The following is a 19,068-nucleotide window of genomic DNA, read 5'->3' as shown; positions in this document are numbered from 1 at the left end:
CCTGGAAGAAGAGAAAACCAGCATGAACCCTAATCATGCCCACCCAGCCACCGCTGCTTATCCCCATTGAAAACCAGGAGCAAAGACTACCATGATTGTGGTGCAGCAGTGACAGCGTAAAGTTAAAAAAAAGAGGCAAATGATCGTGCTAGATCACTCTTGACAACTATGCCTATAAATCTATGCATTAAGAGTATTGAAAAGATAATCCAGTCACCAACACATTTGCCTTAACTATATTTATCTCATTATGGTTATGGGCTTGTCATGAGACTGAATTGTGCTTTTACAACAGGGCTAAATTGCGCAGTGTGAGCCTGTCAAGACTGCCTCCGGCACCAAAGGATAATTTCAGTTTGAAAGTTATGTAATGAAGCTGAAGCTGAAATGAACTATGCAATGGACTCAACACTACCTTCAAACAGAAAAGGAAATTAACGCACAAACATAACCAGGAAAGTAGGAAACAAAATGCCCGAGTAATTACTGGCCTATTCCACTGTGACTTTGAAAACAGATAATGTTTCAAATTAAAAAACCTTTTGATCCTTGCACTGCAATCTTTTTCAGAAAGTATTGGTTAAGTATTCCTTACGCAATGAGATCAATGTCGATGTATACTGCCGACTGTATGCAGCTCAGCAAGGAATCAATGCGGGGCTTTGTCCTTCTCATTCGATAGTAGGTGAAATATTGTGCGTGAGGAAATACGGTGTCAGGACCAGGGAGCACGTAGGATCTCCGTTCAGAAACGTCAGCCTGCCTTCTCCGCAACCGCGAAAAGATTACTGGAGTCTACGACCCCCTGGTCCTCATTAGCTGCAACACTTAACACGGGCAAGAAAACCTAGTCACCAGATCACTTCTTGCAATTTACGAGAGAGCTTTTTAAGCCAATAGCTTGCACGACCTTCCAAGCTACGGTGATCTCACGGCTACGGTTCCGTGGAATTAACAACATAAAAACATGTCCCTGGCCTAATGAACAAGTGTGAGGCACTTTATAGTTGTTATCCCGTGAGTGAGGAAGTGAGGGGTTTGTAGGCCGCTCGTTTACCTCTTAAGACGGCAGATGTAACTTGTCACTTTTGGTCAGTTTTTAATAGTGCGAAGCTGGCCAAAGGGCATTAGGTATGTCTACGAAGATGTGACAGTGACGCTATACTACTGATAGTACGTGTGACGTACTTGCCGTTCATCATAGGACGGGTGAGTTAAGCTGCAGTCAGAAAAGCAGCCAGCACATCCCAGACCGCAGCCTCAAACGATAAAAAACAAGCGCGTGTCTGCCTTGTATAGTTGCAGCGCACAGAGGAGACGCCATGGGCGTGCACATCGTCTGTCCGTGCGCGCACATGGTTTGTCTCCCTTCGCGCACCAAACCCACAACAATAGTCTCGCCAAGGTGAAGAAGCGCATGCGCTGCGTTCGCTAGGGGAGACCTAAAAAACAAGTGTGGGAAAATGCACCATTTCTATTCACATTTTGTTGCGGATCCTGCACAAATTTGCGTTTAAACTTAAAAAAAAATGTTTTTGGGCCGCTACCTCCCAGGGGCAACACTTAAAATTAAATAGGTGGCCGCGCGGCCCCCACAGCCCAGGGGACGACCACCGCCCTGGGGCTAAATTAACACTAAAGGGGGCAGCGCAGCCCCCATCCTGGAGCCAATAATGGCCCTGGGGACTGCCAGGGCCAGCTCCTGCAATGTCCCAGGGTGCCCACCCTTGGGTCATTTTTGGTTGCTATGGCATGGTGGGAGCTCCATCACAATGGTGATGGATATCCTGTCTGCAGAAATATAAATCCCATAGAAAATAATGAGATTCATATTTCGGCGAACGGGATATCCGTCATCGTTGAGATGGAGTAACCTGTCTGCCGAAATCTAAATCAGGCCCTAAGTCCCAGAGTCCTTTAATGGTTGCAACAAAATGTTTGTTCATGTTATAGGCAGCCAATCAGAGTGCTCACTCCCATGGGAACCACACTCCTGTGGGACCAATAGAGCCCAAGGGGGGAAAAAGACCCCTCTGCAAATCAGAACGATCTATTTATTTTTAAGTTGAGCATGCAGGACACTCCAAGAGTCCCTTGAACTCAATCGTCCTGATATACAAATATTTTACTACTTCATTTTCTCCAAACCTACTGAACGGATTTTTACCAAATCACAAAAAGCACACTTTCTGGACCACGTTCTATCCTCATGCCAAATTTGGTGTAATTCCTTTTCAAACACTATAACTCGCCCTTTATCCATGGACTGGTCATACCCTTGCATAAAATATAACCTATAGCATGTGAAATCATAGCATTCATAACAAAACTTATTACATTTCAAATTACATAATTTGAGAAGATACAGCATGGTAGAGTGGTATCTTATTGTTGGTGTAGTGTGGCGAATGAGATGACAAGACTGTGTAAAGAGGTGCGCGAGTTATAGTTAACTGAAGGTGGTGCATAAATTAAAAATGTAAGTTATAAGGAGATGTGTAACTTATACATTTTAGTTGTAACTATAACTTTAGAATTTCTCAAATGTGTATAGTTAAGTTGGGGTTGTAAGGAAACAAAGTTTTCCTAACTATAGCTTATCTTTAACCATTGTTTTTTAATTGAATTTTAATAATGTTTCAAATCGTAGTGTTGTGTCATTTAATTGAGTGTTAAGTGCAGTGTCGTAGAGTATAGTAAAGGGCAGTGCTGTACAGTGTAGTGTCAATCATGTTGTAGAGTGGAATTGAGTAGAGTGAAGTGGCGTTGCGTATAGTGGAGTAAAGTCTTTTACAGTGAAGTGGCATGGTGTGTCGTATAGTGGGGTGGAGTATCGTAGAGTGTAGTGGTGTGTCATAAGGTACAGTTGAGTGTCGTACAGTGAAGAGTTGATGACTGTACTGGCGTTGAGTGGCGTTGAGTATACTGTTATAAAGTGGCATAGAGCGTTACAGAGTGCCGTGGCCTATATTGGAGTGTTGTACAGTGGAGTAGACTGGGATAAACTGTTGTACAGTGGGGTCGAGTTGAGTGGCATAGGGCAGAGTGGACTAAAGTGTCATATAGTGGAGTGGTGTGTCATGAAGTACAATGTAGTGGCGTAGCAGAAAGTGGAGTAAAGTGTTATAGAATGGAGTGGCGTGTCGTACAGTGAAGAGTGGTATGCCGGCTGTAGAGTGTGGGAAAATGTTGTAAAGTAAAGTGGCATGCAGTGGAGTACAGTGTTGTAGAGTGGAGTGAAGAAGAGTAGAGTGTGGGAGAGAATTGAATAGAGTATTGTAAAGTCGACTGCCATATAGTACTATTGAGTGGAGTGGCGTAGAGTAGAATGGAGTGTTATAGGGTACAGTGGAGTAAATTCTAATGGAGTGGCATAGAGGGAATTGCATAGAGTGTTGCAAAGTGGAGTACAGTGTTGTAGAGTGGCATAGAGTGGAATAAAGTGTTGTATAGTGACAGACTGGAGTACATTGTTGTACAGGGGCGAAGAGAAGAGTAGAATTTGGTAGAGTGGAAGGGCGTAGAGAGTCCTACAGTGGAGTAGAAGTTCGTAGAGCAGAGTACAGTGTAGTGGCATAGTACATAGTGGAGTAAAGTGTTATAGAGTGGAGTGGCATATTGTAGAGTGTAGTGATATACAGTACCATAGAATATAGGAAATTATCGTAGACTGGAGTGGCATGCAGTGGAGGATAGTGTTGTGGAGTGAGGGAGGGAGGGAGGGAGGGAGAGTAGAGTGTGGTACAGTGGTGCGACCTAGAGTATTGTAGAGTTGAGTAGCATACAGTGCTGTTTAGTGGAGTAGTGCATTATATAGTATAGTGGAGTACGTTCTGATGGAGTGGCATAGAGGAAGTTGCGCAGATAGAGTACAGTCTGGTAGAGTGGCACAGAGTGGAGTTAAAGGGAGTAGTATAGAAGAGTTTGATAAATTGAAGGGGCACAGAGCATCGAACATTGGGGTAGAAGTTCGTATGGCGGAGTAGACTTGAACAGTATAAACTGGAGTGGCGTAATATCCAGTGTCGTATATTGTCGTGGCACAAAGTGAAGTGTGGTAGAGTAGAATAGCATATAGTAGAGTGGTGTACAGTTGAGCAACATACAGTGGAGTGGCATACAGTGGCATAATGTAGAATGGAGTGGCATCCAATGGAATAGCGTCCACTGGAATGGAGTACACTGGAGTGGTGTACTGTATAGTAGAGTGGCATATAGTGGAAAAGAATAGAGTTTATTGGCATAGGGTGGAGCAGCATTGAGTGGAATAGCATAGAGTGGATTTTCCTAGACAGGAGTGATGTACAGTGGAATGGGGTAGGGTAGAATAGCATATAGTGGAGCCGGGTGCAGTGGACTACCATACAGTGGAGTGGCATAGAATGGAGTGGCATACATTAGAATAGCATAGACTGGATTGGCATTCAGTGAAATAGCATAGAGTGGAGTAACGTACAGTAGAGTGGCTTAGAATGTAGTGGCATACACTGGAGTGGCGTAGAGATGAGTTACATACAGTGGAATAGCGTAGAGTAGACTGGCATAGAGTGGAGTGACGTACAGTAGAGTTGCATAGCGTGGAGTGGCATACAGTGGAATGGCATAGAGTGGAGTGTTGTACAGGGAAGTAGTGCAGAGTGGAATAGCTTAAACTGGAGTAGCAAACAGTGCAGATTCATATAGTGGAGTGGCCTGAACTGGAGTGGCATACAGTGGAGTGGGGTACAGTGGAATAGCATACAGTGGAGTGTCTTAGAGTGGAGTAGCTGGAGTGGCACACAGTGGAATAGCGTGGCAAATAGTTGACTGGCATGCAGTGGAGTGTCTTAGAGTGGAGTAGACTAGAGTGAAATCGCATTGCGTGGAGCAGCGTACAGTGGAGGGGGGAGAGTGGAATAGCAGAGTGGAGTAGCGTAGAGTGGAGTTGTATACAGTAGAATAGCATAGAGTGAATTGTCATACAGTGCATTAGTGTAAAATGGAGTGGCATACAAGGGAACAGCGTACAGTGGAGTGGGTACAGTGGGAAAGCATACAGTGGAGTGGGTACAGTTGAAAAGCATACAGTGGAGTGCATGCAGGGAACAGCGTGCAGTGGAGTGGGTAGAGTGGGAAAGCATACAGTGGAGTGTGTACAGTGGAAAAGCATACAGTGGAGTGCATGCAGGGAACAGCGTACAGTGGAGTGGGTGCAGTAGAAAAGCATACAGTGGAGTATATGCACGGGAACAGCGTAGTGTGGTTCAGAATGGAATTGTGTACAGAGGAGTGTTTTAGAGTGGAGTGGCGACAGTGGAGTGTTGTAGAGAGGAGTGGAGTGGCGTATAGTTGAGTGTACATTAATATAGTGTGTAGTCTAACGCAAGACTGCCTTGCGTTTCTCCAGATTTACCAAGCAACGCAGGAAAAAACATGGCGACCTTATGTTGCTTTGTAAATCTGACTTAAGTATTGCGTTGCCCATGAGAGTCCATGCGTGACGCAAGGGTAACGCAATACAATAATATACCTGGCCCTTATTCTTATATTGTTCCACTGTAACTTCGCGGTATACCATATTACATGCCGATGACAAAGCAGTATATAATTGGCTAATGGCTGCCTTTACAAAATTCAAAGGCAGGCATTTTTTTTAATACACTTTACCTGTGTTTTGGGTTAGGGTCTTAAATATAGGTAATTAAGGATTTATAATGGGGAATTTAATTTAGATTTTTTTTAATGTTCCACACCAAGCTAGTATCTAGAAAGTACCTTTTTCAAAAAATAGTTTTTACACTGTGCTGTAATTTCTTGGTATTTCCGCAGTACTATGTTCACTTTTTTTATATTAAGAATTAAATATATAAAAAATACACTGCAGTCCACTACATTTGTGAAATATAGTGCATTACAGTTTAGGATTTTTTGTTTTTGCATATTTAAAGATTTTTTTTCAAGTACCTCCTTAGGAGTACTGCAATGCACTGTGAATTGTAAAAACAATATACAGAAACTATATATAATTTTTCCCTACCTATTACTACTTTAATTATAAAACGTAATACTTACCTATTAAACGTTTTTTCACTCAGGCGCCTAGGTCACTGTAAGCATCCCAATCGCGGTGAATTTTCCGCCTCGTAGATGCGCGGCATTCAGCTGCTGCATGTGAAGCTTCGATTGGGCACTCAGCGGCGCGCATCCTCGTGCACGCTGACGCGATCGCCGATACTTAGAGCTGTGATACTGTTACAGCCTCAAGACTGCAGAACGGCTGCTCCCGTCCACGGTAAGCACTCCTGGCATCGCCGCTTGTTTGCTGGAGGCTCTTTACCCTCGCACACACTAATCCCTGTGCACTGTTGTTACAGGACTTTTGCCTGGATGTACTTTCAATGCTGGAATTTTCCCCGTTTTGGTCATCACAGCCCAGGTAAGCGGCATATACCGATATGGGCTTCTACATGAATTTGTCATGATCATTGTTTTTGGCAATACTAAGTTTATGCCTCCCTTACAGGGCGTTGGCCACCTACATGAATTGAATATTCGTGAAAATATACAAACCTCAGGTAAGCACTTATTACTGAGGTTGTTTTATAATCATCAATCATCCTATCCATTAGCAAAGCGCCCTAATAAAATCTGCCCTCTCCCGCAGAATTCTTGCCAAACATCAGCCTCAGCGATGCTTTTCCTTCCTTTTTACATGTGCAATTAAGCCTACCAGAGTCTTCCTCAACACCTGCAGGTAAGACGCGACATTTTTGTGCCAACGCACTCCTCATTGATTCTATGAATTACATGAGTCCTGTGGAAATTTAGTTTGCAACTGAACATTATCTGCGCCATCTTGCCTCTCCCCAGCGCCACGCACCGAAAACTCACGGCAGCCATTTTAGGCACCCCACTCTCTCTCCCCGCTCATCACCGATCACCAGCGCGCCCCTCAGGCGCTGCGAACATCCCCCGCGCGCCGGCCACCCCCGCTCTCTCATACATGGGCCATAAAACCCTCACCTTCTGCGCGACCCTGCCATGGAACCACATCCCACGCCTGACCGACATCCCTTACATGGTCATACATCCTTTCGGTAACCCCTTCCTCCACGCCTGATCGTCCGAACTGATCCCAGGCCATCACTTAGCCTTGCGGACGCAGTTTTATTGCCCCTACTGTAAAGGAAACACCCCACATCAAAGGGATTACAGTAGATCAAGGCCCCCCACCCCCTGAGACCCGACCAGTCGCACACACCCCCGGGAATTGGCGGAATGTCCAGCTGTGTGATAGCCATCTCCTACTGTGTGTGGGGTGGGGACTTCCACTGTAGATATGTGTGGGAACGAGCTTAAAGTGGGGATTCTGAGGATGTTCTTTCATGCATCAAAGTGATCTCAAGAATGTGCCATGTATGATAAACCTGCAATAAAGTCATAAACGTGTGTATAAGAGACCAGGTCTCTGAGATGCAGTTAGAGCACCTCGTGACGATACCTTGCTGTCTGATCTGATGTGTTCTCCTCCGGAGAGAATAAACTTTGTTTTCCTGCCTTCCAGTCTCCGGCGCCTGCCTCTTTGTTGGTTAATTTTCGAATGGTATAAGAGGCGATTACCGCCGGGCAATACTTGAAAGGTTATCGACTGCAACTGCCACTACCATTTAACAGTCCCATAATCATGCATTAATTACATTTTTTAGATTCTTCTGGCAGCCCCCATTCCTCACGGGACCTCTTTCCGAATCTGGGGTGAGTACATTTCAACGCCAGCCCATTCTTTAGTTGATCCCCATGGGAACACCCCCTCACACTATGTCTCCTTTATTTTAGGCTGTTCCCTGTCCTGAAGAAGACCCGTCAGGACATATTACTTATGCGATATTAGGGTCGAAACGTCGACAATTCACATTGGTTCAGCCAGTACATACCTCTGGTCTTTAACACAGAGCAACCATACCATTACCAGAGAGACTTTGTCAAGCTTTTTTCTGACCGCTTCTGAAATTGTATATATTTGTACATAGCTTCACCATTGCATATATGTGCTTTGTCACCAACACTGAGCACTTCTGTCACTTTGAAACACTCATCACTTTTTAATATTCTCATTTGGACCGCCCTACAATGTTGATTTGTGATATTTGATTAACAACTCAATAACAAAAAGTCTTGTTGCAAAAGTATTTTTCTGGGTTTTTATTTGTATCAAGGTGTTCCCATACTCACCTTTTCGTGCACGCTGATTTGATCCATCTACAGTATTATTTAACTCTTTACGTATACTGTTATATAATTAAGTTCCAGGATTTATTCCAAGTTAAGCCAAGTAATGTTTGCTCCCCGACAGAGCCATTGTAGCTTATTCAATTCAATTTAGCTTTATTCGGTACAAATTAATGTCCATAAAAGCATACACAATCACAATCACAAATACAAAATATGAACGACTTTTAGCAGACTTAATCACACATCACTAAACACTATGATTAGTTAAAACAATAATTTACACCTTTAAAATTACATGACTACATCTAAAAACACATACTTTTCCTCAAATTGATGCATTTGTTTAAAAAAGTAGCAGTATAAAAACAGATGTCCGCAGATTGTAAGTTAAAAATCAATTTCATTGCGTGCTCAACCGTACGTGTACCATATTTAACAAACATGGGTTTAAGCAAGACAATACGGAAATTAGAGTACAGCTTGCAGAATAATATAAAGTGCATTGTGCTCTGCTTGGAAATCCCGTCACATCTACAAGGACCTACGGGGTATTTTCTCATTACAGGATGGGCCACCAGATGATGCACTGTTCCAAATCTCAATCTGGTCAGCACAAATTTATGTGTCGGCCTGGTGACAAGGGTTAAATAGACAGGAAATCCATCCATGGACAAATATCTGTTATAAAACATAACAGTGGACAAGGTACCAGCAATAACTGTTCTCTTCCTCTCAACAAAAGCTAGGAAGACCCTTTTTAACTCGACCTTGGGGATCAATAAAACAGCGTTCGGATCAGTTACAATATTCAGGTTAAAAATATCCGAAAAACACACAATAATGTATTTAATCCAGGGTATTGCTATAGCTTTATCTAAACGCATACAATCCTGGATAATAGACCTAGTAAAGGACTTTTCCTCGTTCAGCCAAATAGACCGCCAAGCCATCAGAGGTCTAAATGACAAAAGATCGGATAGATAGTTCACAGTTAATTCTTGGTGACATAACGCATTAGAAGCCGAAGTGGTTAAAAATAAAACTTTTTTAAGAAAAGAATTCTGTTCCAGTTGCAATTCATGTACGCAACTGTAACCCCAAATTCCAGCCCCATATAATGCAATTGATACACATCTAGCCTGATATATTTTTGTCATATCTCTGGTCCTACGATCCCCAATTTTCTGGGCAAATCTAAAAATTCCATGTGCATTTCTAGCCATTTTATTGCGTATATTATTAAATTCATGTGTCCACTTTTTGTCATCAGAAAAAGTTATACCTAAATAACAGAATTTGTCCACCTGCTGTACTTTTAACTTGTCAATAAAAAACCCTTTCGCTACATGTTTAAATTTCTTTGGTCCACAGATCATAGTGTACGTTTTGCTTTTGTTAATAACTAATTTTTTGTCGTCGATAAAGGAAGCAAAACTATCCATTAATCGTTGTAAACCTATCGGAGTTCTTGACAACAATACAGCATCGTCGGCGTATAGTAACACCGGTACTGGAACACCATTGATCATGGGAGCATCTGCGGGTACTTCCTTTAAAATTGCATCAATACTGTTTATAAATAAAATAAATAAAAGAGGAGCTAAAACACAACCCTGCCTTATACCTCGTTTAACACTAAAGTTCCGGGTACATTCTCCCTTTCTACCAAAACGTACACATGTTTTTAATCTCTCATACATCCTGGCAAGAAAATAAATTATGCCCTTTGGCGCCCCTATTTCCAACAGGGTCGGCCACAAAATAGAGTGGTCGACCATGTCGAAAGCGCTGCTTAGATCAGCAAAGCACATATATATATGGCCAGATTTGGCTTCACTATATTTCCCGATCAATAATTCTAAATTAATGCATTGATCGAGCGTACCCCTACCTTTCCTAAAACCATATTGGCTATCTGCCAAAATACAATCTTGTTCTACCCATTCTTCCAATCTAACCAGCATAATCCTACTCATAACTTTTACGGAAGCATCCAGTAATGAAACTGGTCGGTAATTTTTTGCCTCAGACCTGGATCCTTTCTTATATATTGGTACAATTATAGACTCCTCCCACGTTGACGGAGGGTCTGTACAAACCACGGCGTTAAAAACAACAGCCAACAAAGGTCCCCACACTTCTGGCGCATCCTTATATACATCACTTGGAACCCCGTCCGGGCCTTGGGCCTTTCCTCCCTTACTTGCCCTAATCCCCCTTTCCACTTCTTCCACAGTAATATCGAGTGGTAAAATAGGCCAGCTATCTGACCCAACATTACTATTTTTATCTGAATCGAAAATAGTTGAGAAATGGGTAATCCAGCCTTGGCAGGAGACATTTGCTGTTAACTCAGGTATATTTGTCTCCTTAAGGAATGGGGAGTTGACTGTTGCCCAAAATAATACAGAATTAGAGAGTTCTGCCGCTTGGTTAAGAGAGTCCCACGCCTGAAGCTGTAGAACCGTCTTCCTTGCTTTAATAGCATTTTTATATTCTAGCCTCAGAGTAGTTACTAATTTTTTATCCCTAGGTCTTGTTGCTAGGGCCTGCTTAAGATCGGTCAGGGCAGCAGAACAGGTTTTGTCAAACCAGACACAGCCAGGTTTTATACCACCCCTGCTACCACTTGTGAACTTTGCGTTAATGGCATTGTTGATTCCTGTAAAACTAGATAAGACCCGCTCATGATCTAATCTATTTTCTAAAATAAAAACAATGTCTGCTAAATTCTTCATAATAATGGATTCAGTCAGTTCGGATGCTTTAGCACCTATCCACCTCAACCTTACCCCATTAGCCCGGTGGGCTTCAATATTTCCAACCGTGGACCCTATCTCTCTATCATTCTCCTCCCACAAAGTCATGGACACAATAATACAGTTGTGATCACTAGTGTCCATTATTTCCATTTCCAGTGGGGCAAAACAATCGGCAATACTAGAGGATACCAACACATGATCAATTACAGACTTGGAGCGCCAATTCCTAAATGTGGGGATAGGTGAACCATTACTATCCCTGCAGCAATCCAAAATTTCCAGGTCAAGGCACCCCATTAAAGTATTCACATTTTCCCCATACATATCATGACCAAAGTGTGGGACCTCCCATCCGGCATTATTTGTAACCCCACAGGCCTTTGTAGATAGTAATTCACATAATGAGGCATTGAAATACCCACACCAGATAATATCAAATACTACATTGGAGTCCAAACTTAGGTTATCAATAGCATTGGCCAATTTGGTTATTATTCTGCCCCTGGTGCTATCAAAAATGTTGTTATAGTAATTGATCAGAAGGATGTTACGACTTTTGCCTTCACGGATCCAGATCATCTGTATTAGATCACCCACCGGCACATACTTTACCACCAGCATCTGACGGTGGACCGATACAAGGGTGAGTAAGCCCCCCTTAGCTCTTCCCGAACCCTCTCCATATGCTGGTAGGTTATATGAAACAAACCCCTCAAAATCAATGTTATCTTTGCACCAGGTTTCCTGAAAACATAAGATATCGTACCTATTAATAAAGGATTGCCAACCAGGGTCTCTGCTTTTAGATTTCAGACCAGCTACGTTCCAGCACACCATCCTGGAACATATACCTATTCTGGTGGCAATCCCACTAGTGGAACCTCGGGCATTTCCCTCCGTATTGCCAGCCTCATTGGTTTTGCCCATTTCACATGCATTCATACCACTCTCTTGAATGTTCTCAGCCTCATTCTGGTTAGGCGCAAATCCAGGGACCAAGGTTGTTATTACAGGTATGCAATCGTCCCTACAAACATCCCTATCGGGACCCTCTTCCCTTACTGAACATATCTCCGTCTCTTTTATGCGTCAATCGTTAGAGTCCAGAGTACTAAGTGCAAGAAATCTATTCTGTGTAGGGATATCAAAATAAGGTTTAAAAGTGAGCGGATAAGTAGAAATTCTAGTATTGTCCCTCCGGTTAACATTAAGGTGATTATAAAAGTAGCCTAGTGCTCGGGCACATACATTGCCATCTGAGATTGGGAGAGATGCCGCTCTTAGGAGAACGGTAGTAACATGCTGTGGGTGTTTAAAATTAATAATTACACAGTCCCCCTTTGAGCTTTTCCTATCGCTCCCGATCCAGTTGACTCTCCTGGTAGTCAAAATATTATCAGAGAAATTCAATGGGAAGCCACATTGTCTATTTAGCCATGATAGACATTTGTTTTTTAAGGAATCGTGGGTTTCTTGGTGACCCGTGCTATCAAGCGGCGGCACATTGGTAAGTACCACCACATAAGGAGCACACTCAGGTGGGAGATTAACAGCGCCCTTATTATAAGTTTCCTCCCACCTATTTATATTATCTATAGCAGGCAAAGCCTTGCTAGTTAAGTGCGTGCTCGGTTGGGGTGTTACAGAGTTAACACTATCATTCCCTTTATTCCCTGTGGCTTTCTTAGAAGGGTCTCCCTGTGCATGACTCTTATGTTGGTTGCTAGTAGTGTCAGTTACAGCAATTGTGACAGTAGTAGCAGCAGACACCTCTCCTGGTTTGTCTAAAGCCTTACTAAGCAACCCACCCAATCTAACAACTTCTTTTGTTAATTCCTCTATTTTTAAAACCAGTGGATCTATAATGCCTCTAATCTTGATACCAATAATCTCCTCTAGGTCAGTTACAATATTATCCTCAACTCCCACCTTATTAAATTTACTCGGTACATTAGTTTCCGCGACTTTATCTGGTGAGACTGCTCGTTTCCGCCCATTACGCAGTGTCCCCTTTTTGATAGGAAATTTCCTACATGTTCTAACTGCCCGTACTTTTGGAGTCGGTAGACATTGTTCCACCATATCAGGGCAGTCATCTGTTCTTAACTCATTGGGGGTAGTTTGTTCAGGCTCGAGATGTCCCATCTCTATTAACTCTACCACTTCCGGGATAATAGTATCAGAGTGATTGTTCGCATCCTCCATGCTAGGGGTTGATAAACCTCTTACAGGGCTCTCTAAATGCGGAGTACTACTTTTCCCAAGCGACTGGCGCCTCTCAGAGTTTATCTTGCTAACCTTCTGGACCAAATAATTATCCATAGTGCGTGGCCCCAAAGAGGGTTTAAATCTAGACATATTATCAATCGTCACACCCCCGTCAAAAAGCTTACTGAATTGATATAACGTTAATTACTCATATATTTAAAAACTTTAAAACAATAGCTACGTCTTGGCAACCAACTCAATATCACCCCCAGTACTTTGTGTACCACATATAAACAGAACCAGCGTCTCTGGCCCAGCCCAGTCTCTTCTGGCCTCTGAGGGCCACAGAGGGCCCGCCCTTTGCCCGGGCTTAGCCCGGCGCCGCCCGCGCGCGTCCCGCGACGCGGAGGAAGCCTCACAGTTTTAAGCGCCTCCGGGCGCGCAGGGAAGCGGAAGCGGGAAATGCCGCTAGGGACTCTGGGGGCTGTAGTCCCCAACACGGCATCCAGCACGGTCAATGGCGGCCCAGATGAAGATCTCAGCGTTTCCGGGCCCCGGGTGATGCAGAGTGCGCAGCGGAGCGTCCTTCAGCCAGGTAAGCTACTTCGTAATGCCCCCGCTCCACCGAGGGAGCCTCACAGTTTTAAGCGCCTCCGGGCGCGCAGGGAAGCGGAAGCGGGAAATGCCGCTAGGGACTCTGGGGGCTGTAGTCCCCAACACGGCGTCCAGCACGGTCAATGGCGGCCCAGATGAAGATCTCAGCGTTTCCGGGCCCCGGGTGATGCAGAGTGCGCAGCGGAGCGTCCTTCAGCCAGGTAAGCTACTTTGTAATGCCCCCGCTCCACCAAGGGAGCCTCACAGTTTTAAGCGCCTCCGGGCGCGCAGGGAAGCGGAAGCGGGAAATGCCGCTAGGGACTCTGGGGGCTGTAGTCCCCAACACGGCGTCCAGCACGGTCAATGGCGGCCCAGATGAAGATCTCAGCGTTTCCGGGCCCCGGGTGATGCAGAGTGCGCAGCGGAGCGTCCTTCAGCCAGGTAAGCTACTTCGTAATGCCCCCGCTCCACCAAGGGAGCCTCACAGTTTTAAGCGCCTCCGGGCGCGCAGGGAAGCGGGAAATGCCGCTAGGGACTCTGGGGGCTGTAGTCCCCAACACGGCGTCCAGCACGGTCAATGGCGGCCCAGATGAAGATCTCAGCGTTTCCGGGCCCCGGGTGATGCAGAGTGCGCAGCGGAGCGTCCTTCAGCCAGGTAAGCTACTTCGTAATGCCCCCGCTCCACCAAGGGAGCCTCACAGTTTTAAGCGCCTCCGGGCGCGCAGGGAAGCGGAAGCGGGAAATGCCGCTAGGGACTCTGGGGGCTGTAGTCCCCAACACGGCGTCCAGCACGGTCAATGGCGGCCCAGATGAAGATCTCAGCGTTTCCGGGCCCCGGGTGATGCAGAGTGCGCAGCGGAGCGTCCTTCAGCCAGGTAAGCTACTTCGTAATGCCCCCGCTCCACCGAGGGAGCCTCACAGTTTTAAGCGCCTCCGGGCGCACAGGGAAGCAGAAGCGGGAAATGCCGCTAGGGACTCTGGGGGCTGTAGTCCCCAACACGGCGTCCAGCACGGTCAATGGCGGCCCAGATGAAGATCTCAGCGTTTCCGGGCCCCGGGTGATGCAGAGTGCGCAGCGGAGCGTCCTTCAGCCAGGTAAGCTACTTCGTAATGCCCCCGCTCCACCGAGGGAGCCTCACAGTTTTAAGCGCCTCCGGGCGCGCAGGGAAGCGGAAGCGGGAAATGCCGCTAGGGACTCTGGGGGCTGTAGTCCCCAACACGGCGTCCAGCACGGTCAATGGCGGCCCAGATGAAGATCTCAGCGTTTCCGGGCCCCGGGTGATGCAGAGTGCGCAGCGGAGCGTCCTTCAGCCAGGTAAGCTACTTCGTAATGCCCCCCAGGCTCTGAGGGACACTGGGTTACCCCATTGTGTTATACCTTGGTACCTGGTTGGCAGGAACCCAGTGCACACTCAGTCAAAGGACATCAACATTAGGCAAAAAGTGGGGGCAACCATGAAAAAGGGGCACTTTCCTACATCCCTATAACCCAATTTTTTAAAAATAAAGCATTCTGAATGGCCCAGGGAGCTTTTTTCCCTTGGTCCAATTTGCTCCCGAATTACTACATTAATGTTATCTATCCGGCAACCATGAATTTCTACAGTACTGAGAGGCAGCTAAGTTCATACAAACATCCAGTTTTTACATTTTTGTATTCAAATCAACTGATGCACAAGACATTATCCTCATAATATTTTATCTCTAGTATTGGTGGAGCATTAATCTGGCTTCTGAACTGTATTAACGTTTTAGAAAACTACCAGCCCAGGAAGTCCAGAAAAATGGGCTGCATGTTCGAATATGGGCCAGTATCTATCACGGAAGCAGCCCCTCTTCATTACTGATCAGTGCTGGACAGGTGGCTCAAAAGATTTACCCTCCTTAATTGTATATACCATTGGTTGCGAACCTGTTTTCCTTAGAAATCAACTAAATCGATGTGTACTTTCATATTTAATTTCTGGATCAAAGAATATATTTAGGTAAGGCGAAAACCTAATAAAAAACCATAAAACATTAGGCAGGCAGGCAACAGTAATTCTGTGTGCGCGAAAACAAATTAAACAAAATGAACTCTTTAGAATACATCAATGCTTACTGCAAGAACAAGTGACATATGCATCCTTTTGTCCTAAGTGCAAGTATTGGAAACACAAGAGAAACACCTCTTGGCTTGTCTAGAAAACACCAATTTCACTTTCAATTGAATATAGCAATCTCAATCACCCTGTTGTTATATGTGGAACACAGATTCATTTTCAAAATTTTGGAAGTTTGCCAGAAGCAGCCAGTTTGTTTCATTCAGTCAGATCTCCAACCGTTTCACCAATAAGAGCTACTTGTGTTCAATGGAAATCATCTGGAGCTACTAACATTTAGTATAGTGAACATATCAAACCAGATTGCATTAGTGACCACACTATGCACGCTAACAAGCAGTAAACATGTCCATGCAATAGGCAGGGCTGCCAACAGTTATGTAAAAAAGGCTTTGGCTATTTGGGATGCCTTGACATGGGTAATATGTAACAGCCATAGCTGCAGTGCTCCTGGCACTAAAGTTATAATGTTAGTAATAATTCTCCCCAGTGCCAAATGAATTATCAATCAATATCAGATTTATATTTATTTTGGAAATTTTTTCACCTAACATCAGCTAATGTGTACAAAATACAAACATTTTTGCCTCAAATACACTCTTTTCAATCTTGGTAGCCATATTATTCTATCTAAGCAAAAACTTCTGATTTACTAGGCTATACTTCACACAGGAGAGCTACTTAAAGATAGCGGGAGATCTACCAGTAGCTCGCAAGCTACTGGTTGGAGAAGCCGAGTCAGATAATGGACTTTTAAAAGGCTTACGTACACTGTGCAACCCAAAAAGATGTCACTTTTCAGACCCAGACTTTATACCCAGAACAAAACCCACATTTGTTTTATCACCTGTCGTAGACTGTAGAAGTCTCCATGTCTGGCAGGCACTAATTGGATAAACTTAGAGAATACTAAGTGGAACCTCCCTCATCTTTCAGGGCTGTATAGGTTTCAGAACACATACTCTTCCTAACCAGCTGCAGTAATACCGTGCCCCAGCGTGAGCAGGAAAGACCATGGTCAGTTTTGCTGTGTGAGTACACAGGCTGTGAGAAAAGTATGCCTGGCCTTACAAAGACCAACCTATGTGCTGTGTCAAGCACTGGCATAGTGGTGGGTCAACTCTTTCCCAGGAGTAGGAAATCAGGCTGTGTAAGGTAAGCAAGTTATAGATGTACCTGTATCATGCACTGAAGCCACTTCTTGGGAACGTTACCGACCAGATCAGAGCTAGACAGGTGGCGAGAAAGATTCTGCTTCTTATGTCTAGAATACGGATTGTAGGACTAGTGCATTCTTTTCTTTAGAGATCAACCCAACTCCAAACAATTTATTAGATCATATATTTTTATATTTTTGTATGACATAATTGATATACAAATGGCTAATAAATCACTAAAGTCCTCAAAACAGGATGACTTTTACAAGATGCCCCAATACTCCAACAACACTTAAAAACAATCTATTCAATGTGTTATAAGGCCTAGCAACAGAAGCTTAAAACCCACCTGTTCCAACATGTCCTCTATACTGATTTTGCGGTTGTTGGCGGCCGTGATTTCACCTTCGATGCGATTCATCAGCTTCATCAGCGGAGCCTGCAAATTACAAATGCAGAGCTTACATTTTCACTTTCTTTGCGATGTAACACTGTACTGTACACAAACATGGGAAAGTGTATGCACTGTGAAGTGGAATAAACACAAGAACAATACACTTCATTCACTGTTACTCTGGCTCCTTAATCCCTCCCTACTGCACCTTTGTATGAATAGGAATTCTTTTTGCTAAGACAGACACATTCACAAGGGCCTCAAGAATAAAACAGGAGACCCGAGGGCAAAAATGGCCCAACCCACATCCTGCCCTTATCCAACAGAAGCATGTTCAGTCTCACTGCCTAAGTTTGCTTTTAATACTCAGCTACATTACAATAGCATACATGAAGACACTCAGTCGGTTGGAAGGCTGGTGGGTCAAGTGACGGAAAAACAGTATATACAGAAGTTATAAACTTTATTAACAAGAACTCGTTTCCATTACATTCCAGCCCCCTCCTCTTGAGTATGAAAGACTCCTGGGGTAAGACTAATTTTAACAGAAAGGATAAACTGTCCCAGACAGGGTGCACTGCAGGAGAGTCACAGAAAGGCCACTAAAACTGCCTTGGACTCATCAGTGCAGGCATTGATATATGGAAGTGTGTGAATATTATCAAACGTATAGCATCCTACTAGAATGCATGGTTTCATGAGAGGTCGAGAAATGCGATGGTCCAAGTAACCCTTGAATGCAAGCTACAACCCAGGTGCAAAAGATGTCTAAGAATGTTTGCTGATCATGCACTTGAAGGAACAAAGCTGTTTGATATCTGGGTTAAAGTAAGTTCCTTAAGCAAAAACAAAAAGGACGTGAAAACACTGAAAGGAATCTGTGTAAAGAACAAGTTACGGTAACACTCTTTCTGGTAGAGAATTAATCAAGCCGCAGATTCCTCACCCACCCTGACTGGATTCTATCCATTAATAAGATCCCAAGTCTAGGATTCTGCACACTGGTCACAAGCAAACTTGTTCTTCAAGCCGCAGATTCCCACCTTTTGAATAGATACGAAAGCAGTACCTATTTAAATGTGGGTCTGTGAATTGATCTAACTAGAAAGTCCTGCATTGGAGAGGGACGGTGGGAGAACTAGACGGGGACAGGGGAAGTGGGGGTAGGGGGAGAGAAGAAATAGTATGTCAATCATATCGAGAGAAGCAGATGGACACTGAGTACGTTGACTCAGTCTGTACTTGGTCCGTGCTCCACAGAAAGGAACAGAAGTGACGCTTGGCGTCCGCAGGCCAATTAGGAGGCTACAAAGAAGTGACTGTGAAGCCACAAATGGTAAGCAATGGGCAGGCTCCAAGCCTTTTTTATACAAATGAGTGTTTCGGAAGCGAGTACATGCAGCGCATGCACGGTCGCAGGCTCAACCTAAAAAACAAAAAGCAATTTATGAGAAGTCATAGCCTGGTATTTAATCTCTGTAATTGAAGCACAGAGAATATGACAAGATACATACAAAATTTATAGGCATCTTTCACGACCGACAAAAAATCATCCCGATCAAGCACCACTGTTTGGGAAACACTGCTCTGGAGGGTTTTAGTGATTCTAAATTAATGTGCAGCTGCCCATTGTGGCAGTT

At 44.2% G+C, this 19,068-nt stretch overlaps 1 protein-coding gene across 3 annotated transcripts in view; it reads right to left on the bottom strand.

Moving 5' to 3' along the window:
* NDC80 (NDC80 kinetochore complex component) overlaps window positions 1-19,068 on the bottom strand; it is a 252,088-nt gene that overhangs the window by 34,982 nt on the left and 198,038 nt on the right. For all 3 annotated transcript variants that reach the window (XM_085621026.1, XM_085621025.1, XM_085621024.1), the window contains exon 13: window positions 17,384-17,473. In XM_085621026.1, the coding sequence (XP_085477152.1) occupies window positions 17,384-17,473 (90 nt within the window). The remainder of the gene's footprint in view (window positions 1-17,383; window positions 17,474-19,068) is intronic.

This window comes from Triturus cristatus, chromosome 8 (genome assembly GCF_964204655.1).
Source record: "Triturus cristatus chromosome 8, aTriCri1.1, whole genome shotgun sequence".
NCBI lineage: Eukaryota > Metazoa > Chordata > Amphibia > Caudata > Salamandridae > Triturus > Triturus cristatus.
This window is presented reverse-complemented; position numbering and strand designations above follow the sequence as displayed.